At 40.1% G+C, this 25349-nt stretch overlaps 1 protein-coding gene across 7 annotated transcripts in view; it reads left to right on the top strand.

The window, feature by feature from the left end:
• SPATS2L (spermatogenesis associated serine rich 2 like) overlaps positions 1 to 25349 on the top strand; it is a 166428-nt gene that overhangs the window by 72446 nt on the left and 68633 nt on the right. For all 7 annotated transcript variants that reach the window (XM_053906493.1, XM_019428377.2, XM_053906515.1 and 4 more), the window contains one exon: positions 10490 to 10550. In XM_053906493.1, the coding sequence (XP_053762468.1) occupies positions 10512 to 10550 (39 nt within the window). In that variant the 5' untranslated portion in view covers positions 10490 to 10511. The remainder of the gene's footprint in view (positions 1 to 10489; positions 10551 to 25349) is intronic.

The following is a 25349-nucleotide window of genomic DNA, read 5'->3' as shown; positions in this document are numbered from 1 at the left end:
TGGGGTTGGTGTCATTGTGTTAGAGGGGCTGGCTGCTGGTGGGTTCTCTCCTGCTGGATAGTGAGGCACTGCCTCAGTTTCCTAGTATTCCTTTCCCACCAAATGCCAGTACATGTAAGGTAGACATCTTCTACTGTCTTTACTCAGTCAGTGCCAGTGCCATTTCAAGACAGTAGGAAAAACCTTTCTCTGCCCCTCTGAGAAAATCATTAAATGTTTCCTAAAAGAGTTCTGACTTAATGAATTAGGAATATTGTGAGCTCCTTGGAACAGAGGTTTCTGAAACCAGACTCTGCACTGAAAAGATGATGGTTTCTCTACCGGTGTTTATTCCGTGACAAATAAGCCAGCTTCCCGAGTTGGCTTTGAACGTGTAGCCTTTCTTTGCCAAGTTTAGTTAGGACTTCTCTTTGCCATTCTGGAGTTATATTGCAGAACCATAATGCATGTTTTCTTGGGAGATGAATATCTATGTTTTCCTTATAAAGTTGCTATAAAAAGTTTTAAGAAAGTATACAGCCCCTGCTGACTGCACACATGCCTCCAGCCCTCCGCTATGCCAGGAGACTTGCAGGCTGGGCAGACCACAGTCCTGATTCTGAGCCCTGCCCAGAACCTTAAGCCAGCTCAATTCCAACTCTGATTTCCTGAGTCCACACTCTGATTTCCTTCACCACCTCCTCATCTGGCTCTTGTCTGTGTTTTTGTGTATACATCTGTCTCCATCCAGTAATAGAAGGAATCAGGAGGTCCAAGCTGAGAGCTCAGCTCAGGCACTTATTAGCAGTGTGACTTGAGTAAGTAGCTTACTCTCTGTCACTCCATTTCTTTTTTTTAATAAAATGAGGATAGTGTACTCCATAGAGTTATTATGAGAATTAAATGGGTTAATATATGAAAAGTGCTTAGTGCTGTATCGGGTACACAGTAAGAATTCAGTAAGTGTTACTTTGTAACCACTGACAGCATTCCCCATAGAGCCAGGTACATCCAAGGTGTTTAGTGAATGTTTGTCAGATAATAAGAAAAAGCATTGCCCTCTCTGTAGGGATTGCCCATGGCTAGTTGAAGAACTGGGAGCAAGGGAAGAGAGGGAAAGCGTGTTCTTTTTCAGCATTTGGGGAGTCTGTGTAAGGCAGTTGGTGCTCAGGTGTGCGAAGAACTTGCTTGGTTTTTTGTCCATACCCCTCTGGGATTAGAGATTCGTTCAATGGGCAGTAGGGGTATGGGGGGCAAACTAGCGTAATCTGCAGAAAGAGAAACTATTATGGCGTGCTTGGAGAGGATAGAATTTCTTCTTCTGAACCTCATAATGCCAGTCACTTCACCTTTCCTGAGGCTTCTCTGAGGACGGGCATGTTTTAAAGACTTGAGCTGACATCACTGCATCTTGAAACATAATTGAACTGCTGGTACAAGTAGGTACTCGCACCAGGCCCGGGTCACCCATATCTCTATGGAAACACGTGTTTGCTTGAAAGCCCCTCGATCAGAAGCAGAGCCTTCCAGGAGCCAGCGTTGGGTCACTTTTAGAAAAAGGCATTTATTTATATTCTCAAGCTGTCAAAGACCTATGAAATGAAATCATTTCAAATTAAATAGGAAAATCTTGCCACAGCTGAATGCTAATAAAGCCTGCCACACACCCACCCCGTGTGCTTGCAGTGCCTGAGATCTGCCGCATTCAGTTTAGCTGGCCTTTGCTCTTTTGCTTCCATTTACACTCTGCTGGCGTGGAGAGGTGGTTTGGCACTTTATGCAAAAATGGTTAATCTTCATTCATACGCCTTTGCCAGTACTAAAATGGAAAAATTCAAAGCTGGGCCGGCCATAAAGTGTGCTTTGTGCTCTTCTCTGCTGGCTCTGGGTGTGCAGCATATACAAGGGCGCACAATTGGGATGACTCTGCCCTCCTACCCCCGCTGTGGGGCTGTTGAGTGAAGACGTTCTCCCATAGAGGTCTGAAACTTGCATCAGCACATCTTGCCCTAGATGCGCTCAAGTGATATTCTAAGTGATTGGAAGCTTTTATCTGCCTCTGGAAGCAGGCCTTTTCAAATAAGTATTGACTGTTAATGACCTGTTTAAATAAAACATTCAATTTTCTTTCTTCCCCCCACAAAGAACTTCGTAGGCAGCGACATTTCTAAACCAAAGGCTAACCCTGCCTTTCAAAAGAGGCAGAGCCTGGGCTTTTAAATGTGAAATTTTTTCTGACATTTGCCCTTAAAATGCTTTTCAGCAAAGTTGTTCTAACAGTGAGTTTAGTACATTGAAGTGTCTTTGAATAAAAATGCAACCTTGAGGGGTTTTTTTTCCCCCTCCGAATTAGCAAAATTAAACAAAAAAAGTCTAGGTAAGTATCTTTATATGAAATTCATATTTTAATCACCATTCTCTGTTTCATTGTTTATGTGTCCCCATTCCTAATAATTAAAGCAGCTTTCCTCTAAGGAACAAGGCACTGCACAAGAACTTTTATTAAACTGTGGGAATTAAACCACAGAAGAAAGAGCTAAAGCACTTGGAATATAAGAGACCTCAGTAATTACAGCACCAGATAAGGGGCAGCAAAGGACTGAGGGAAAGGGAAGAGGGCACAAAACAGAAGAGAGGGCTCAGGCAACAGGAAAGTCAAGCAACAGAGAACCTATGTAACGTTAAATTTAAGCGAAGCCCCAGTTTCATAGAAGGAACACTATTTCCCTCTTCAGCTGGCATGCAAGTACCCCTGGTCATGCTTGGGGGACTGGACAGTTAGTCCGTGACCAGTTTAAAGGTGATCTTTACAGGAAGACAGCCTAGTACATTGGAGACAGCCCCCATGCTTTTTTTTTTTTTTTCAGGTGGATTTTTAGCTTTCTGCTGCCTTGGCTGCTAAGTGCTCCCTTCATTCCCAGGACCCTTACACACTTGCAAGGTCTGAGAGCTGAAAAGGGCCACAGAGGTCCTACTCGGAAGGGTAGAGAATATGCCACCCCAAAATGTGATTGTAGGAGTTCAGGACGTACTACCAAAATATGCCACCTTGACCTATTGATTATTGTGAGCTCTCGGCATTTGAAAAACAGCAAAGGCAGGGAGAGGCTTTCTGAGGCTCTCTGAACTTCCCTCTGGCAGTTTTATCAACCAAGTTAGACTGTTGACTCCTGTCATGCCTAAACACATTGGTTACAAACTATCAGATCTCTCGTCTTTCCTCAAAATCATTTGCTGTCCTCTGAGAGGCCTATCCCCCCCCCCTTCCCTGTTAACACGGTATTTAATTCTGAATTCTAAGCCACGGTGAGAGCGCCTCACTTTCCCCTGCGTACCTCCCTTCTATACGTGAGTGCACATGTTAATAAACTTCTGTTTGTTTTTCCCTTGTTAATCTGTCTTTTATTATAGAGGGGTCTCAGGTAAGAACTCAGAAGGGCATAGGTAAAATTATTTCACTTCCCTTATAACTCCAGCCTCTTGTTCTACAGCTAGAGACCTGAGGCCCTCATGCTATATACTGTGATGATCTAGAACCTTTCTTCAGATGTCCATAAGGATGTGGTGCCCCATATAGACAGACCTATTGAAAACTTACCTGACCTGTTTCTCATTCTCTCAGAGCACTGCTCTCTGCTGAGGGCCAGTTGACGGCAGTGCAGTAAAATAAATTAATCTGTTACAGTGCACCTTCTTCCAGAGGTAATAGCGTGCTATAATAAACCGAGTAAAAATGCAGATGTCTGTTAAGTTTATACAGGTTAGGAACTGGCACTCTGGGAGACCGTTGGACACTCTGTTTTGACTGAGAAGCTTTTTGCTGCTTCCACCAATCACATCAAGGGATTGACTTCCAACTCACAAGATCTGTCCTGATTCTTCTCTCTGAGGCAGCCATGAGAAAATGTCTCAGGAGCTACCCACATGATCACAACACTGTCTAGGCTGTACCGAAGTCACATACATAGACACTGTAACTACTTTAATTTAGAAAGAAGAAGCAGTTAAAACATTAGGCCCTGGAATGTCATGGAGCCCCTGGGCAGCATTGGAGAGCCAAGGAAACACTTTGTTGGCTCAGGGCCCGCTAAATGCAGCTTTCTACACTCTCGTCTGAGGTAGGAAGCCGCAGGAAAACAGCCATCTCTTTATAACAAGTATATTCCTGTCCATTCCTGTGTGAGTTTAGCAGTTTTGCTCTGCAGTTTGTATGCCCTGCATAGATAACAAGGCATATATCACATGCCTGCCTGGCCTGAGAAGCCAAAGCCTGGGATGGGTTCCATTCTCCTTGCAGAATCCTTGCTGCAGTTCATATACACTGAGCCCCATAACTTGTTTATGATGATTTTGAGGTGCTCTAAGTGGACTCCAGAGTCAGTGCCTGGGTTTGAATCCTGGCCCTGCCACTCTGGCTTAATTACTGAATTCCTAGGCCTCAGCTTTCACATGTGTGAAATGGGGGGATAATCATCATTTTTACTTTATAGGGGGAGCATTAACTGAAAAAAATGTGTTGAGTACTTAGCGTGCCCCGCGTTATAACTACCCCATAAGTGTGTTAATTATTATTAATAGTATGTTGGTGGAAAGATCATTCTTTAATGTAATTTGTGGGAAACTGGGCTCGCATTTATCTCTCTAGGCTTCTATAAGAATCTGTTTGTTGTGTGTAGTGATTGAGATCAAGGAAGAGGCCCTTTCTTAATATTCCCAGGATGGAGACTCTGGAGTAGTGGCTCTCAGAGCTTAGTTTGTGTGCATCTGAATGCCCTGCTGTGGGGATGGGTGGGGTGGGGGTGGGGAGTGGGGGGGGGTAGGGGCGGGGGTGGGGAGGGCTAAATGTTGATTGCTGTGCGCCTGCCCCAGAGCTTCTGATTCATTCTGTCTATAGCGAGAGACAGAGAATTTGTATTTCTACCAAGTTCCTGTGTGCCAATGATACTGCTCTTCTGGGAATCAAACTTTCAGCACAGCTGCTCCAGGACTGCACTTTCCAGTAGGGATATAATGTAAGCCGCATAGGCCATTTACAATTCTCCAGTAGTCACCTTTAAAAAGGTATAAAGAGGGGCATCTGGGTGGCTCAGTCGGTTAAGAATCCAACTCTTAGTTTCGGCTCAGGTCATGATCTCACAGTGTGTGAGTTCGAGCCCTACATTGGGCTCGGTGCTGACAGCTCAGAGCCTGCTTGGGATTCTCTCTCTCTCTCCCTCTCTCTCTGCCCCTCCCCCACTCACTCTCTCGCAAAAATAAATAAATAAAACTTTAAAAATATTGTAAAAAAATTTTTTTAAATGGTAAAAAGAAATGGGTAAAATTAATTTTTATGTTGCATTTGATGTAACCCAGTATGTCCAATATTATCGTTTCAACATGTAATAGGTATAAAAAGTATTGAGACAGTTTACATTACTTTTTTGTAGTAAGTCTTTGAAATCTGGGATATATCTTATAGCCCCAGCACATTCCAGTGCAGTCTAGCCACAGTCAAATCTGGCTTTGCATGAAAATGACCTGGGGGGGGTTGCTTTTTTCAGGCCTCAAACCCCCCCCATACCACTTGGCATTGAGGCCCAGGAATCTCTGTTTCTAAAAGCTCTCCAGGTGATTCTCATGATCAGCCAGAAAGCCAGTCGATCCCCATCTTCTATCAACTTGCTCATTTACCTACTCTGCACCTTATTGTCAGGATGTCTGACACTTAACCTATCCCCTTCAGCTATATTATGATGATTTATGAAATACTCTGTGAACAGCTCTAATTATGCATTGTGACCTTTATACTTTTATAGATCATGGGAGAACTTTGCATAAATGATCTTGAAAAAAATTGTTAAAATCGTTATTTAAAAATTTTTCTTACGTATCACCTCTGGTTCCCTGAATTCAATTCAAGAAAAGTGATGTAATACCTGGGAAAAAGAAAGTGACTCTAAGAGCAGTAATAGGTTTTAGAGAAACAAAAGTGAAACTTTATTACTGTCTACCCAGTAAAACATGAGGGAAACGGAGTCAGAAAGCAATTTGGCATTTCAATAACTTGTTTTCACTTTTTATGTTGAATATGATTGTGTGAGCATTATAGATACATATATTTTTTAAACTCAGAGTTTGGTAGTTGATTAGATTGTCACATATATTAAATTTCACTGAATTGTATTAATTAGAAATGCTGAAACATATTTGCTATTCAGGTTTATTTTTCATAAAGAATATTTATCTTTGTTATAAACTAATAGATTTTTCTGACTGTCATTAATGTATATTAAGTAAGATCTTGCATAATGAATAGTACAGTTTGATATAACTTTGCACATGAAGTGATTGGTAACCATATTTGTGGGTTATTAATTTTACACTGGAGAAGTATATAGATGATATATTGGTGGTAAATTGTGAAATTCTTTTCTTTGGGGTTGATATCTTTTCCTAATAAGTTTTGACTTTGGAATATACATATATATATATATATATATATATATATATATATATATATGGTACTATTTGTATATGTAATATATAACTAATATAATGTATAATATATAACTATTTGTTACATATTTCTCTGGGATGTATATAAAACTTAGATGGTATCTATGTATGTTTGTAATGTTATTACTAAAAGCTAAAGTACAACTTTAAGGAAAAAAATTTGAAGCAACATCTAAGCTATTGAAATGTTACATCAATATCAAGAATTTCTGGTTATTTTAATTTTATATTGATTGATATGTATGGAACATGTATTTACGGATTTGAATGATTAGGCTTTAGTAACTGGTCAGTTCTGAGAACACTCTTAAGTGATAGTAGGAATTAGAAACCAGGATTTAAAAGCTCTTTTGATCAAAGTAAGTTAGGATATGGTCATCAGTTGTGTCCAGTAGTGATAAGCTACCAAGTGTGTCACCACGTGTGATGTGAGGTGTGTTGCTCCCAAACACCTATCACTCACAGCATTAAACGATTCTCAGATTAACTCAGGGGTCTGCAACTATAAGGGCTGGGATTTCAAGTTGTCAGTCTCTGGGCTTGTTTTGTTACTTTGGAGGAGATGACAATATGTGTAGTGGAGGAAAAGATCTTAACTATCTAAGTGAAACAATTAAGATTCGGATCAAATTGATCTGACTGTCCAGAAAGAGTTCGTAGCAAAACACAGAATCCCAACAGAATAGAGGCACAGCATAGTATCATTTTCAGAGCGGAGAGGAAGTTGGCTATGGAAGGGTAATGGGCATATGATGCCATGCCAGTGTGAGGTGTGCTTCACAATAATCCAGAGGTAGTGCCAAACCGAGGGTGTGGACATTTAACAAGGACCTTCAGCACACTGATAATCAACCTTGCCCTAATGTTTGTCCTTATCAATAGAACTGTTTGACTGTCTAGCCATTTAAACTCTTAATTCTTTAAGTTTTATTTAGATTAAAATCCTCCATCTAGTTTCCATAACCGGAATTGTAGCTGATTCCCCAATCTCTCTGTTATACACCAGCCAGCAGAAAGCCTTGATGTAGAGAAAGCATTGCAATCCACCTGGAAGGGAGAGCCTAGAGGCAGTGCTCCACACAGGTGAAAAAAATTAAGGGAGTAAAATGAGCAAAGAACGGTCCCTGTAATTATCTTCTCTTTCCGTCTGAGAAACCTGTAATAGCCCCATTCCACCCTCGGAGCCAGCTTTTCCTTCCACACACACACAGCTTTTCCTTCCCTTTTGTGTGTGTGTTACACACACACAAATGTTGTAATTAATCTTACTGGCACCACTACCAAAGAAGAGTCTTCTTGAGTTAGACTTTGAGGTCAAAGAGAAAGGGAATTGCCAAAGAAATATGTGTGTGTGTGTGTGTGTGTGTGTGTGTGTGTGTGTGTATTTCATCTACAAATACAGATCACCATTCAGTTTTGCCACTTCCTCAGATCTCAGAAATTTTCTGTCCTCAATGAAATTCTTCCCTGATTCTCTGTGGATTATAACACTCCAGCTTTAGAAAATGCTTCACACCCAAATCCTAGACATCAAAGCAAAACAAAAACACAACACTTTTTTCTATCAGATTTCACACATCTATAATGGCAAGATTAGATGTGTCCAGAAGATTTAGCTAGTCTAGTCTAATGAAAGGAATTGTGGCTCACAGATCTATCCTAACAAATAGTACCAAATCCAGCTGTCACCTTTGATCCTTCATAGTTCCATAGGTATAATATATATATTCCCCTCCCTCCCCCATCCTTGTTCCCTCTTACAATGTCTCTCTCTTACATACACATACAGGCAGGCATACAATGTCCCATGCAGAAAAATCCATATATGTACTGTTCATGTTTACATGCCTAAACTCCCATTTGAATAAGAAAATCAACCATCCAGATGTTTTCAAATATGATTGTAGACCATTTTGCAGGTGTTGTGATGACTGATCAAAGGTTCCACTTTCATCTATGGCTTATCAACAAAAACTCCTGATTATTTGTCCTTGTACCTCACATGCCATCTGTCTTCACTGTTATAGATCATCAGAAAATAATCCCGTTCTCTTTTCCTAGCAAATCTTAGGAGCAGGAATAAATGAGAATGAAATTCAGGTATTGTTTGCCAGCTATTCGCTTTCTCCCATATGCCAAGTCAGAGAATACAGAATTTACCATTTGCAGGGTGGGGGGTGGGGGCAGGACACCTGGGTGTCTCAGTCGGTTGAGCATCCAACTCATGATTTCGGCTCAGTTCATGTATGATCTCATGGTTTCTGAGTTTGAGCCCTGCATTGGACTCTGTGCTGACAGCACAGAGCCTGCTTAGGGTTCTCTCTCTTTCTCTCTGCCTCTCTCTCTCTCAAAATAAATAAATAAATATTAAAAAAAGAATTTACCATTTGGGACAGTTATTTAACTGGGAGTATTCAATGGGACAGACACTCTTTGCAGAGCATTTGGGAAGGAGCTGTCTTACTGGGAATTGAGTACGCAGGGTCTAGCCTGTTAGTGTGCCCAAATGCATGTGTTAGTGGCATTAGCATTTGGAAACTTACAAGAATGAAATCCTATTGTTTATAATGTCTGATAATGCATAATAATATATGTGGATTCCTATTTGAAGGGTAATAAAGTTTACATATTGCTAAGCTTTCATCCTGAATCAACAAAATGTAATAGATCTGAATTTATGTTTTATTTAAGACCTAGGTTTAAAAGAAAATGATGAGGAGAAATCAGAGAATTTTTGGAAGTTATCCCTGAAATGTATCAACTCTAGATGCACTCATTGTAGCATAAGTCAAAAAGAATATAAGAAAGAGTTTCAGGGGTTTTTGATTGACAAAAAGTGTAAAACCTGTAAAGAGGAAGTATATCGATACCTTGGCCTGTCCTGCTGCTAATTTTTGAACCAATCTGTTTGGCCATTTAAGTCATTTATGTTCTATTTCAAAAAGAGATTGAAACTATTAAAGACTTAAGATCTGTCTTCCATAACAATCATGAAAGGTTTAGACCAGATGAGAAGAAAGAAAACACCACTGCTTCTTATTAAGAATACAGATCTTCTCTGAGTGGGTCACTTCACAAAAAAGATTAGACACCAGCAGTAGAAAGCCTAAAGAATTTAGGGAAACAGAAAGATTATGGGCAATTTTAAACTCCATTTGATAGAGATCATGAGTTTATGGTCATTAAAATTATGGTGAAGGGTTATATATGCATTGATCTGGAAGGCTGTTCATATATTGATAAGTGAAAAAGCCAGTTTAAAAACTGTTATGGGGGCGCCTGGGTGGCGCAGTCGGTTAAGCGTCCGACTTCAGCCAGGTCACGATCTCGCGGTCCGTGAGTTCGAGCCCCGCGTCAGGCTCTGGGCTGACGGCTCGGAGCCTGGAGCCTCTTTCCGATTCTGTGTCTCCTTCTCTCTCTGCCCCTCCCCCGTTCATGCTCTGTCTCTCTCTGTCCCAAAAATAAATTAAAAAACGTTGAAAAAAAATTAAAAAAAAAAAAAACAAAAAAACTGTTATGTACAGTGTTTATGTTTAAATCTGGAATCATTTCTCCTGTTTCTTCCTCGAGTGCTTTGGTATAGTTATGTATATGCAGGAAAGACTCAATAAATGTTTGTTAAATTAACTAGCGGCTAATAAAAGCTTTGGGACAGCAAGGATTGGGATGACAATGCTTAGTTAAAATAGGTATGCTTTTCCTCCTCTCACTATTTTTGACTACCTGTCTTTTACTTAATAAAAAAACACAGTTTGGGTACACACCCATCTATCTTTGTCATTTTTCGTGTCCATATAGTATGAATAAAAGATTTTACATTGTCTTCTAGAGTTATAATATGCTTTTAGAACATATCTAAGACAAATGCTTAGCTTGAAAGCATTTTTACATTCTAAAATGGTATTTATGATTATGGCTGAACGAGAGCATTTCAGCATGGGAGAGACCATTAAAATAACACATTGAGAAATCAATTTTAAAACTTTAGACTTAATCTTTTCTTCCTTCTTTACAGGGCTTATTCCACTAGAAGCAAGATGGCTGAACTCAATACTCATGTGAATGTCAAGGAAAAGGTACGATATATTTCTGTATTGGCTTATAGAAACTTCACAAAATGGATAATGTAGTCTCCAGCTAGTAAAAATTCAATTGCAGTGGAAGAAGAGAAAAGTGGTTTTGGGGGATACATAGTAAGTTTGACATGCTAGCAAACCATTCAACAGGGGCACCTGGATGGCTCAGTCGGTTGAGCATCTGACTTCGGCTCAGGTCATGATCTCACAGTTCGTGAGTTCGAGGCCCACATTGGGCTACGTGCTGACAGCTCAGAGCCTGGAACCTGCTTCAGATTCTGTGTCTCCATCTCCCTGCCCCTCCCCCATTCGCTCTCTGTCTCTCAAAAATAAATTTAAAAAATATTTTTAAAAAAACATTCAACAGAAAGAATCATAAGGAACATTTACTAAATGTGTGTTAACGCATATTACATTCATTTTCTCATTTAATTTTGACCATAACCCCGTGAAGTTAATACTGTTGTTATTAACAGAGGGGAGAACAGAGACACAGAAAAGTTAAGCATTAGCCTCAATTTAAATAGCTAGTAAGCTACAAAGCTGGGATTTGAACCCGGGTAGTGCCATTCTACAGCTCATACTCTTAGCCACATTCTGGGTTACATCTGAGGGCTGGGGTATTATGTTACATCTCCAGAAATGGCCTCATACAGAGATGTCCATAGCATTACCTAGTGGTCCTGCTGGATAACCTATAAAGTTTCTTTCAGCTGGAAGTTCATGACTCTGAAAATCCCCCTTCTCGTTATTTGTTGGAGGCTGATTACATTTCAGAGCCCTTCCAAGTCTCATCCACCTCTGTGAAGTTTCCTCCCCTTAGGGTCAAAACCCCTCACTTCCTATATATGCTACCTTGCACTGTTAGCTCCTCATGATCATGAACCATATGAGACCATGGTATGAGACCACGGAGATAAATTTGTCCAAGCCATTTATCTGGCACTGTAGAGACTGAGGCCCTAGAAGAGATATGTCCATGGTTGTACAGCAGAGTGAGAAGTCCTCTCCACCTTCCACAGGGCTACCTCCCACCTCCACTAGACCATAAACTACTTGAAGGCCAGAGTTTGTCTTTTATCTCCTTGTATCCTCACAGTACCTAAAACATAGTGTGAAGGATGAGAGAAGTGGCACTAATGGAGTCTCCACGTTTTTTTCTTTCATTTGGCAAAGACGTGTTGGACTGCTACTTTGTGCCACTGTTCTGGATGCTGGGATAATGGCGCTGAACATGTAGAGGAGGTTCCTGCTCCCATGGAGCTTGCTCTTTAGGACAGAGAAACAGAGAGTCAATAGAGAACATATAATTTCAGATAGTGTAACGATGAGGGTGGCTGTGGGAGGGGGTACTTTAGATGGGGTTGGTCAGGGCAGCCCTCTCAGAGGAGGTGATTCTTGAGCTGAGATGAAGACGAGAAAGAAGCACCATGCAGAGACCTGAGGGCAGATTCCAGAGAGAAAGGCAAAAGCCCTGAGGTGGGCTCAATGGAATGTGTTTGAAGAGCAAGTGCTCCCTGTTGCCAGAAAGTAATGGGCAAAGGGATGGGAAGGGGAGATAAGTGAGCACAGCAGGAACCAGTGTTGGTGGGATATTGGCTCTTCATCTGTGTTCCTGGACCTCCATAAGATCCACGGGTGGAATCCAGGGCTCCACAAACTTGCATGAGAAAAAACACATTTTCGTCTTCACTCACATCTAAATGAAATTTAGCATCTCCTTTGATTATGAATGCAGGGAAAGGAGAAAACCCACAGTTGCAGCAGGAGTATCTGTGACTTTCATAACTAGAAACCACAGATCTCTTCATATCAAATTACATTTGCTGCAGACAACCCTGAGATATTTGTTCCTCACTACTTCAACATTACGATAGCTATTGAAATGGCCGCCACATTGTGCGATTTGTAGTTAATAGTGTAGCACATATATTACTGTAGCATACGTTTTTTAAATTTTAACTTTATTTCAATATGAATGGTGGTTGCCTTTATACTTATATGTATTTTATTTCAAACATTCTAAGACCCCATAGGTTTCACCAGACCGCCAAAGGGAATCTGTGCCCCAAAAGGTTTAGAACCTGAGAGCCATGTAGGGCTTTATTCAAAGGACAAAAGTAACTGCTGAAAGCTTTTAAGCAGGAGCGTGACTTATGTGGTATTTTTTAGAGCTCACCCTAGCTCTGTCCACTACTGTGCTACCTATTTTACAGATCTTCATATTAAATAACATTCTGAGGACAAGGGGGCTTAAGGTGACGTGACTTGGTCGAAGTCAGACTCTCAGGAAATGTGGAGGAGCAGGGGTTCAGACTGTGCTGTGTCTGGTTCTAAAGCCTGTCCTCTTTCCACTACATTACTGCTTCCCACAGTTTTCCACCAAAATACCCTCAGGGCAGGAGAACAAACTTGTGACCCCAGGTCTCCGAGGACATGGTCAAAACCATTTTCCACAATACATAATTTGTTTGGAGTCTTCATGGGTTACCTTAGATATCAACGCAAATTTTTTAGCCATTGTATTCTGTAATATATTGCATATGTTATTTTAATACAAAATTGTTTTTACTTATTGAGTATTGAACAAACAATAGCAGAAAGACGTGCCCCTTTTATATCATGGCTTCACCTTCTTACTGACTCATAGTCTTAATCTTGGGTGAGACTATGTGTTTCCCTGTTTGAGAAGTTGGGTCTGGCACCAGAGTACCGACCAAAGGTTAGCCCTCTTCTGAATGCCTGTTGATGGATGGGTTGAACAGCTTCTAAAGTTGTGTTATGGGAAGGAAAAGCACTTTAAAGAATCAGAGTCATGGTAATTGATTCTTTGCAAAACATGGCTAGTTGGATAGAGCGATACTGTAGGCTCAGCCGAAAAAGTGTCTTATTCAAAACAGAGGTGACATCCAGCCAGTAAGGGAAGGAGGCCGATCTGTCAGCACCCCAACCACAGAGGTTCTGTGTGAATGCTCCCTGCATTGGCTTAGACGCCACACCAATCCACTTGTCATGATCAATGTCACATATGCACATGAAGATTAAAAGTAGATGGTGTTTTTGCTATTGCAGTTCAGTAACTTATCAAAACATTGGCATTGTTTTGAAAGAGGGTGATGTTTAAGTTGTAAATGTTATTAATCTGCATGACAATGAGAGTAAGTCCCCTCCAACTCAATTAGTACCTTCCGTCTTCCTATAGCAAAAGGTTAATAGATCTCTCAACTCAGTAAAATAAATCATAATAGACAACTGAAAATTCTGTGATCATTTATAATTTTACGTTGATTTATTTTAGTGCATTTATTTCCTTTAGTTATTAGCTTTTATGGCCTTTTTATGATTAGTTTGTTTCTCAATCTGTCACACAGGGCAATGACATTTTAGTTCTGAAAATTAAGAATAATAACAACTGTTTTGTCTTAAATTATAAGCTTTTAGAGACCTGAGAACAGGTGTATGCAGTATTTTTATACAATACCTAGTGGAGCACTGTGGGAAGTTAATACTTAATAAAATCCTTGTGATGAAATGAGTTCATCAGTTACCTCTAGTGGATCCACTGTTGGATGAATTGAAAAGGAGAAGGTACTTTTGAGGCAATCATTTCTGTCCTCAGGCAGCTTTTAGTCCAAAGGAGAAAATAACAGTTTAAGGTGTAATATCCAAGACAACTGAAATTTATAGTTGACACTCTCTGTGTCTATTTTATTTTAAAATATCTTTCTATTATTGGATTACAACTGTAATGATTTAAGTTGGAAATGCCATTGGACTTAAAGTTCAGTCTCCTTTTTTTTTTTTTTAAATTAATTTAATTTTTAAATTTACATCCAAGGTAGCATAAAGTGCAGCAATGATTTCAGGAGTAGATTCCTTAATGCCCCTTACCCATTAGCCCATCCCCCCTCCCACAACCCCTCCAGCAAGCCTCAGTTTGTTCTCCATATTTATGAGTCTCTTCTGTTTTGTCCCTCTCCTTGTTTTTATATTATTTTTGTTTCCCTTTCCTTATGTTCATGTGTTTTGTCTCTTAAAGTCCTCATATGAGTGAAGTCATATGATTTTTGTCCTTCTCTGGCTAATTTCACTTAGCATAATACCTTCTAGTTCCATCCACATAGTTGCAAATGGCAAGATTTCATTCTTTTTGATTGCCGAGTCATACTCCATTGTATATATATACCACATCTTCTTTATCCATTCATCCGTTGATGGACATTTGGGCTCTTTCCATACTTTGGCTATTGTTGATAGTGCTGCTATAAACGTTGGGGTACACATGTCCCTTCGAGACAGCACACCTGTATCCCTTGGATAAATACCTAGTAGTGCAATTGTTGGGTCATAGGGTAGTTCTCTTTTTAGTTTTTTGAGGAACCTCCATACTGTTTTCCAGAGTGGCTGCACCAGCTTGCGTTCCCATCAAAGTTCAGTCTCCTTAGTGTGACGTACATCCTCTGAGATCTGACCCTGTCTTCTTTTGCACCTTACTTATTGGCACTTCCCCACAAACCCCCTTCACTGCCACCATCCTGACCTCCAATGTTCCTTGCCTGTAGGCCTTAGCAAAAGTCGTTTCCATCTCCTCCTCAGACACCTGGCCCTCATTCACTTCCATTTCAGGAGCCCTTTCAGAGGAATATCTCCTCTCTTTCCTCCTGCCCTACCTGAATTCTTTGCCCTTCTCCTTTTAGCTTCAGCAGGGCTCTCTGCATTCTGCTCCAAAACCACTATGCAGATCGCAATGGTTAGCTCTGTTTTCTCGCCATGAGACTATGTGCTCCTTGGGGGCAGGGATTGGGCCTCTCTTATCTTCATATTCTTGGATTTGACACAGAGTTGACCCCCAAATACAGTTAGACAAATGAATGACTAATGAATGAATGAACATGCCTACTTGAATAGTTAAGTTCTTTAGAGACTACATTTCCCATTCATGATATTTTGCAAAATCTCAGGCCTTCTTGAAAACTGAAATATAGGCTAATGGAATTGTCATCTTATTTTAGTACTCTCTTTGCTATTAAATAAAGCAAGTTTTAAATTGCTTCTAAAAACAGAAAGTAGTGTTGCTTAGGTTGACTGACTACCTGTAGTTCTGCAAAAAAGCAGCATCTTCATAAGATGGTTGTCAAAGACAGGTGGCTTCAGGAAGGTGTCCTCGTAACAAATGAGGTCCTTTGGTGAGTAAAACTCATCATATCCTGATGTACCAAAAAAAGAAAAAAAAAGAAATAAAAAAAAAGAAGAACCCAAGAACCCAAAGGAAGAAAAAAACAATCCCCATATCTCACTTTGTTAAGGAAAGATACCCAGAACAAAATTTTTACACTAATCAGGGAACGTATTATTTGGGATATAGTCACTTTTTACAACTCTTTTCTAAATGACATATTTTTTAGGAAGTTCAACACTAGAAACTCATGGATGAGTTAAGGATATAGGGCTCAGTTGTTACTATTATATTATTTCTCATACAAAACACTAGATTATCAAGCTAAATTGACTTATAAAATTTTATATGTAATTGTCAACTAAGAAAAAATTATTAGAACTGACATAGGCAAACTTTTTAGTCAGATATTTTCATGCATTATTATAAATCAGTTTAAATAGAATACAATTCTGCAGTACAATTTGGTGATGGAAAGCAGAGGGGATCCTTGCTTGTAAAATGGGGTTACAAAATATTTGCTGACTGTCCAGTTATGAACTGATATCTAATTCCAACAAAGAGTGATCCCTATGCAACTTTAGGGAACCATGTATGCTTGGGAAGTGATCTCGAGTAAGGTAAGGTTGTGGAGTTTGGAGACAGAGGCAGAGATTATTAGCCCCCCAGTTACTAACTGAGCAGTCTGGAGCAAGTCACCTAACTTTTCTGGGCCTCAGTTTCCTAACCTGTAGATTGGACATGGTAATAATACCACTTAACAAAGTCAGCAAATACAAATTGAGCTTTATGAGCTCTGAATCATGTAAACTATAAAAGATCTTGGGGAGCTCATCTGTTTATTTTACAACTTAAAAAATGGAAGAGGAGCTCTAATTAGCATTTTTGTCTGGAACTCAAAATATAAACTCACATAGAATTGAGATTAGAAAAAATTAAATAAATAAAAATCCCAAATGAGAAAAAACATAAAACTGGACTTGACTTTTTCAAACTTTTATAGCTATTGCTAAGCTTCACAAAAAATAAGTGAGGCTAGAAAACAGAATGGTATGGAAATGGGGAATAGTTTAGTCTAGAATATACTTGTTGGGATATACCACTTATTGTAAATAGCTTTTAGAGCTGGTAAAGTTATAGAGATAAATTGGGTTGTAAACAGTAATCATAGAGAGTCATTAAAATGAAGAAGGAAGAATAGAAGAGCCTCTAGTCCACTGTGGGGACAGAAAGGGGTCATCTCAACATTTCTACAGATGACTGAGGTAGACTGTGTGTCCTAGAGTCTGTCCTCAACAGATGGGCAGATGTCTCATTTTATCTTTTTTTTCCCTGTAACTATCTTGATCTGTGTTTTCACAAAGTACTAAAATATAGTTCAAGGCTTTATGTGGAGTGGAGTATGATCAGAAAAACCCAAGCATTTGATTAAAGAAATTTTAGCAGGATCAGAGCATCTGTGAAATATTAACTTCATTTAACAGAGAACTCATTTCATAGGATGTGGAATAGTTTTAATGATACACTGTTGTGTTTGTTTTTTTTTGATTCCAGTGTAGTTAACATACAGTATTATATTAGTTTCAGGTGTATGATACACAGTTGTTTTTAAAGACCAAATCACGCAAGCTTTGAGGCAAATCTTAATTTCATAATTTTGTAGGAGTGTTTAAATCAGTTGAGCCCAGTCCTTGAATTCGAACAGCAAAAACACAAACCACACAAACAGCTTCCAAGTTTCACCACAGACAGGTTCTTGTCATCATTTTCTCATAGGAAAGGGTCATTAAATTTCCCTTTCAAAGGAAGGAGAAACATTGACAATAGTTATTGCCTAATGCTTATGTACAGAACTGCTGTTATTGTTGCTTGGCAACCAGAAGAGATTTGACAGGGAGTCTAAAGGAACTGAATGAATAAATGGAAATGTCAGCATCAGTTTCAGGGGATAAGAAGAAATTTACTATTGCAGGATTAGCATCACATTGCTTTTTCTAGGTTACATGATTGGAATTCACAGTGTTTCTGTTCGGCTTCTCCTGCCCCCCCGCTTCCAGCCTTTTGCTATAAAAGGAGCCCCTTTTGCACTATGGTTGAGAGGTATATGTAAACAGAGATGGTTAATGCTAAAATATACAAGAACACACCAAAAATTAAGACTTTGGGCAGCAGGGAAGAAGTTACCTCTGTTGGCAATCTCTTGGAATTTATGGGCGCTTCACCAATACTCTAGCTGTTTCTCACAATGATCCTTCATATTAAATTATCCAGTTGGTACAGATTTTTTTAAAAAATGACAAGGCTACAATGGTTTTCTCTCTTCTGACCTTGAGCACTAAAAATCTATCCAGATACGTTAGATTAGATGAGATGAGATTAGATGGATTCAGCACTTAAAAGTGTGCTGCTTGCGTTATTATTAAAGCTTCTCTTTCTCTGTACATCATTTCTCTACAACTTGATTACATGCTCCTTATAAACACAAATGGACTTTTAATTTAGTTGTGTACCCAATGACTCCTGTAATAGCAGTATCATAGACTTTATGCCCCTAAAATATTTGTTAACCAATATAGAGCTAAATAACTGAGCCAAGATTCTGTAATGGAGGTCCTCAGCCATGAGGAAGAAGGGAGGAAAGAGTGGACGATGTCTCCCTCATTTGGGGCAAGCATTAGAATGTCAGTGGGAAAAGACAGGAGTAATTAGAAAAAGCCTGTTTGTGTTTGTTTGAGTCCTCCAAGAGGTAGATGCCAGATGATTAGAGGAGCAAGAGATTTCTTAGAGGTAGGAGAAGGGAGGGAGTGCTTATAAAAAGAGAGAGGAAGCATGAGCAAGCAGAGAGAGTCTACACACTGCGTGCAGGTCTGGTGCAGGTCTGGTGTCTTTGAAAGAAGAGAGAGATGAAGGGAAAGTCGGGTAGGAAGAGTCTGAGCTTGGAGTGTGGTTTGAAGGATGTTTCCGCGGAAGGGGAGTCCTGAGGCCAAAGCTGTCAGCTGGAAGGGTCCTGTATCCCTTGGGAATGATCTTCCACCACCATCTACCATCACAATCACTGGCTGGGAGCATCCTGTGGGGAGCGTGGCCCTGGCTGGGAGCATCCTGTGGGGAGCGTGGCTTGGGTTCAGCTCCACTTCCCGCAGAGAGAGATTTCCATGGTACCACAATATTTGAGCATATAGCAAACATTTATAGTAAAAAATGAAATTGAAATACCTATTTTGAAATTCAGTCGTATAAGAGAAAAGCATGAGATTTATATGTTCATTGAAAAGAATTAATAGAAAGTTTGAGAACCATTGTTAATTAGTAAATTAAAATGCAAACTCCAGAATCCTCCTTCCCTTAGCAAGCTGAGCCATACTGCCACTAGTATAGGGGTTCTTAACTTCTTGGACCAATGATGATTTGTGGGTCCCATTTTCTATTAAAAATGTAGTCTATTTCTAACATGTTCATTCTACTGAAAAAACTGTGTGGCTTTGGTAGATTGTGTAACCTCTCTGGACTTCAGTTTCTTTATCTGCCAAATGAGAGAATTCATGTAGAGGATTTCCAAAACCCTCTCCAACTCTAACGTTGGGTGAATTCATGGTCCTTACCACCTTATAGGTGTCTTATAAGACTGGAAAAGGGGACTGCGTCGTGGATCAGAGACCATGGAGGCAGTCTTAGCTGTGATACAAATTAGCTGCCTCAATTCAAAAGTAGGACATAACCTCTCTGTACCTGCTTTCTTGTAAAATAAAGGAATTTGATTAAACCAGCCCTATGCTCCATTTGTTGTTCACTAGTAGGGCATTTCTAATGCCACACTGTCTACAGACCCTTCAGAACTCTGCTTCTCAATCCTTGAAGATAATTACCAGTAAAAATGTATTGAAATGATGATGGGGATCAGTTATATAACTTAAAGTTAACAGTTTTTCTCTTATTGTGGTAAGAACACTTCACATGAGATCTACTCTCTTTAAGCATACAATGTGTTATTGTTGACTGTAGGCACAGTGTCACACAGCACATCCCTCGAACTTAATCGTCTTGCATAACTGAAACTTTATACCTGTTGACAGCAACTTCTCATTTTCTTTTCCCCCAGACTCTGGCCACCCTTGTTGTTACTCTCTGCTTCTATAGGAGTTTGGCTGTTTAGATACATCATATGGTGGAGTCATGCCATATTCGTCATGTGTCTGACTTATTTCCCTCAGCATAGTGTCCTCAAAATTCTTCCCTGTTGTCACATATGAGAGGATTTCCTTCTTTTTTAAGGCTACTACTATTCCATTGCAGTACATACCACATTTCTTTATCCACTTATCCATCAGTGGACATTTGTTCACGTTTGGCTTTTTTATTGGCTGAGATTGTAATTTCAGCTCTTCAACTAAGGCTGAATGTGCAAACAGTTTTAACTTTCTACTGCTGTTAGAGGAAAAGCAAGTGAAACTCATTAAATTATGGGGAAAACAAAATCTAATCAGTCAGATGATAATTTTTACTGATGTTGAAACCAGCCTGTGTGTTTTGACTTGGTCAAACCCATTGGAATTAAAACATAGTATGTAGGTGAACAAGTACACTTCCCCCAAAGTGAGTGTTCCTGGTTCCTGTAGTGTTCAGACAGTCTCCTTACTTCATGCCAAATGAAGAAATATCCAAAGTTGATATAATTTAGAGATTAATTTAACTCCTCTATTCTGGTATTGACTAATGGGTAATTAACTTTTTCATTCTGGTATTGATTAACTGGTAATAGTGACTTATATCTCCGTGGTACTCATTATCTGAAAAGTTCTGTGAATGAGCAGAGGGAAAAAAATCCATGGGGAAAGTAGACTTCATTAATTACCTTTTTCCCCCAAAGTGGAGAGCTTAAATTCCAAAGAAAGGGAGGAATGATTTTTACTGAATATTCTAAATTAGAAGCAGAAGATCAATTAAAAGCACCTTACTTTTCTATTCTGATTAAAATCTCAAAACCAAAATTCCCTGTAAAAATAACATTGCCCCCCTTTTTTTGTGTCCTCACTAATAAGTCCAAATGTGGAATTCATCAGAGAAAATAACTAGACAGAATATTTACCCAAGTCCTAACACGGTGTGGGTGTAACAGGCTGGCTGAAAACAGGCTTCCAGTGGGCTCAGGGGCTCACCCTGCCCTAAGTTTTGTGCAAATCTAACTGGCAGTTCTGGGAAAATATGAGGGATCGAGCACAAGTACAGTAAACATGCAGGGAGACACTGAATCCATGCTAGCTAAATGGATAAAATGAAATGTGTATGAAGCTCATTCCTTGTCTCAATGTGGATTACAGGGGCCAGTGCTGCTAACAGCAGCCATTTGATATATATTTTTTAAACCTACAAGTGTCAGATTAAAGGTCAGAATTCTACAATGAAAAATTTATCATGGACTAAATTAAAAGATTTAAGACATTTGGTTATCTGATTTTAATTTGACTATTTCTTTAGATGGGAAAAAAGTCCATGTGAGTATCTCTTGGTCTACAAGTCATCAGGTTATTTCTAGAAATTAGAGAAGTTGTATAACTTTAAGATACCAATTTTCATTTAGTATTATAACAGCAGTTAAATTAATTTGCTTTTTCTTCCCTCAAATGTACAGTGACTTTGCAAGGTATAGATCTAGAATTGATGGAAAGAAATCTGGGTGGTGGCGGTTGTTTTCAACCCTTTGAGTAGATTGTATTCTCCAATAGCTATAACAATATTTCTCCCATTGAGAAGTGGGGTCTGTGCCCCTCCCCTTAAAATTAGGTAGGTTTTTGGAACTAGCTGACCAGGACAGTAAAAAGGAGGTAACACCATGTGACTTCTGAAGCTCGGTGGTTCAGCTTTTTTTTTTTTTTACTAGTTGGGACACCCGTGCTGGTCCCCTGGGCTGCCGTAGAAACAGTCTAACTGTTCTAAGCCCACCATGCCATGGGGAAGCCCAGACTAGCCCACAAGGAGAGGCCACACGGAGAATGCCTGAGATACATAAATACAGAGAGATGCCCAGCCAGACCCCACCTGCAGCTGCGTTCCTCTGCCTGACTCTACTAGCTCCTCCATCTACATACACGAGACCCCAAGCTGGACCCACTCAGCTGAACTCCTCCCAGATTCGTGACCCACAAAAATGTTGAAAAATTACAGGTTGCTGTTTTTTTTTTTTTTAATTCTTTTTTAACGTTTATTTATTTTTGAGACAGAGAGAGACAGAGCATGAACAGGGGAGGGGCAGAGAGAGAGGGGGAGACACAGAATCTGAAACAGGCTCCAGGCTCTGAGCTGTCAGCACAGAGCCTGACGCGGGGCTTGAACTCACGGACCGTGAGATCATGACCTGAGCCGAAGTCAGACACTTAACCGACCAAGCCACCCAGGCCCCCCTACAGGTTGCTGTTTTTAAACCACAAAGTTTTGGGGTGACTTTTTATGAAGCAGTAGATAACTGGAATGCCCTCTCTAAAAGTAAAACTGTCCTAAACTAGAACTGATATTTTTGAAGTTATAATGATGCGTAAATAATGGAGGTGTGGGCGGCTAGATAGTGCATTCAGGTAAATGAGTTGATAGGTGAGCAGTTATACCTAAAAGGAGGTCTGTCCCATGCCACTTTCTTTTTCTTCCACACTGCCCCACCCTATCTATGACTTCCCATATCTCTCATTCATGGTTCTCAGAGTCTGGATAGACATTAAAATCACTAAGAAAACAAAAAAATAATCAATAACCAGGCCCAGATTTAATTGTTGGAGATGGGGCCTGGGTGTAGGAATATTTTTAAAATTTACCAGGTAATTTCAGTTTGCAGTCGGGGCTGAGAACCAATATTTGTTGCTGACAGTGCCCAAATCTGTTTTCTTGGCTCAGTTCTTCCTTGGAGCTGCAGATTCAGAGGTTCAGCTGCTCTCTAAGTATCTGGATATGTGGATACCTCAAGAATAGTGCTCCATCTCTACCATGGCTCCTCATCTCTCAGATGACACCGCTATCCACATAAATGTTCAAGTCAGAAACCTGGGTCATCCATATTCCTTTGTCCTCCTCGTTCTTCGCATCTCCTTACACACAAATCAGTCACTTCCTCCCAACTAATTTGTGAGTTATTCTTTAAACTGCCCCGTCTTGGTCTAGTTTCTGTTCCCTGGACACTGCATTAGAATCCTGCCATCCACTTGACCTCCTCCTGCTAATCCACATAGAGACCACAGTGACCTTCTCGAATATGCAAATATCACTCTCCTCTTCTGAGTAAAACCGTTCAATGGCTTGCCCTCAGAATAAGGCTCAAAATGAGAAGATGGCTGGCAGGGCCCTGCACGTCTTTGCCCCATGCCTTTCAATCCAGCTTCATCCAAAATCCCCTTCCTTTGAACCTTTAATGCTCCCACAATCCTGGACCATCATTGCTTTGAACGTGCTCCTAGTCACTCTGTCCTGTCCATTAACAGATGTTGTGTGCTTTTCTTGGAACACTCCCATCTCTTCCCCCCTGACCCCTCTGGGTCTTAATCACCCTTCATCCTCAGTTCTCAAGTGGGGGTTTCCCTGACTCTAGATTAGGATAGGTTCTCCTGTTATCAGCACCCAAAGCATCTTTATTTCCCCTTCTGTAGCATTCATCAACCATCTGCCTTCCTACACTATAAACTCCAAAGCTGGTCAAGGAGTGTATCTGTCACCACCTACAGTCCAGCTTTTAGCATAGTCTGTACATTGTGACTGACTGAATGAATAAACAAATGAACATGGATTAGGAGGTAAATATTAGCTCTGAAGGAAGTTCTTGTAGTAATACTCTGGCTTTTGTACTTGGCTCTGGCCATCCAAATTCAAATCAATTTGGATAAGATATACAAGATCTCAACTAATTTAAAAAATGATGCAAGGTCAGAAGGAATGGCTAATGCACTCCCTGATTTTGGTGGCGAAAGCGAGGTTCTAAAGGCTAACAGCTGGCTTGAGGGATAGGTCAGAATTTACAGATTGAAATTTAACAAAGGTGAATGCAAAATCCTACACTTGCATTCTAGTTGGTGCACAAGTACGGAACAGGGGACACTGGTCACAGAAACAACCTAGGGTGTGTTAGCAGCAAAGTAAGCTCCATCTCAGCCAGTAATTGGTGTGGCTCCTAAAAGTGTTAGTGCCATCTTAGATTCCTTTAATGGATAAATGGAGCCCAACCAGGACAGGTGCAGGTCCCACAGTCCTCTGCTCAGATCCAACCACTTCAGGAACAATAAGCTTCTTTTATAGAAGCACATTTCAGTCAGATGCACTTAGAGGAGCTTGGCCAATGTGGTAAAAGCTTGGGAAGCACAGCTGATTTAAAAAAAAAAAAAACTGCTGAAGAACATACATTTACTCTATAACAGATGGAATTCTGGGGCATACTTTTGGTTCCTTGAAAAAAGTGAAGGGCTGGTCTTTAGGAAAAGGATTATATTTACACTCTGGAAGACGAGGACCACGGACTGGAAGTATCTAACATCCTCTCTCTGGCCACATCCTTTTTATAATGACCTTTCTCAGCCTCTTGCTCTCTTTGACATCTGCTCTGGGTTCTCAACAGGATCTTTCATCCCTCAGCCTCTCCCTACTCCCAGTCCATCATCCCTCTTCATAGACCACAGATGCCTTGATCGGCTACATTTATGATTCTCATGCCCCATATCCCTGAGCTCTAGGATGTCCTAGTGTGTTCCTTAGAGTTTATAACCTTGAATCGTTCCTTTTCTCTGCTCTGGGCTTACTGAACAGTCTAGGGAAAATCATGACAAATCTGCACTATCCAACATTCATGGTTGCTCACTCCTGCTCAGCATTCTTCCACGTATAGAGGCCACTCCCATCACCTTCCCATAAGGCAGCTCTAAGCCTGTTCCCACTTTTTAAGCCCTGAAGCAAGCTCTAACACTCTCACTTAGGAAACAGTGTCCTTTCATTTTCCTCTTCACGATCTCAAATTTCCATTATATCTTCACTTTCTTAGATTTTGAGAATGAGAGAGAAGAATCTCCACTCCTTTCCAAACCTTGTTTTTCCACATGGATTTTGATACCGTTTTCCTTCATTTCCTCCAGGACTTTGTTTCAGAATTCACCTCCTGTCTTTCCTCTGCTCAAATCCTTTCTCATTGCCGACTCCTTCCCTTGGTCAGATAAGCACACTCAACCATTTTGGGGAGATTAATTGTACAGTGATTGTTTTAAGATAGATTGGAGAGAGGAGAAACCAAGCCAGAGAATCCAATCAGAAAGCTTTTTCCAGAGTCCAGGTGAAAAGCAAAGGGAACCTGTTGGGGGTAGTGAAAGAGAGCAGAGAGAACACGTGAAATCAGATGATTTCTTTGTCAAAATGATCCTTGAGCTAGTTGTTATTTATGATTTTGCCTTATTTTCCCACTGTTTTGTCAGTTCCTGGAGGCAAAGATTGTGTCAGATTCATGTCACTTTACCTCACAAAATCTGGCTTGAATGAATAGTTAGAATTCCCTCAAAATATGTGTGTGTGATGGGGGAACAGGATGGTGTATTTTTTTTAAAAGCGATTAGTTGGTGAGCAAGGGAAAGACATCTCCATTTTAAGAAGAAGAACGGTGTAGACCT

Source organism: Panthera pardus, unplaced genomic scaffold (genome assembly GCF_024362965.1).
Source record: "Panthera pardus isolate Hobbes unplaced genomic scaffold, ASM2436296v1 HiC_scaffold_10, whole genome shotgun sequence".
NCBI classification, from domain to species: domain Eukaryota; kingdom Metazoa; phylum Chordata; class Mammalia; order Carnivora; family Felidae; genus Panthera; species Panthera pardus.
The sequence above is the reverse complement of the archived record's forward strand: the minus strand, read 5'-3'. Positions and strand labels throughout refer to the sequence as shown.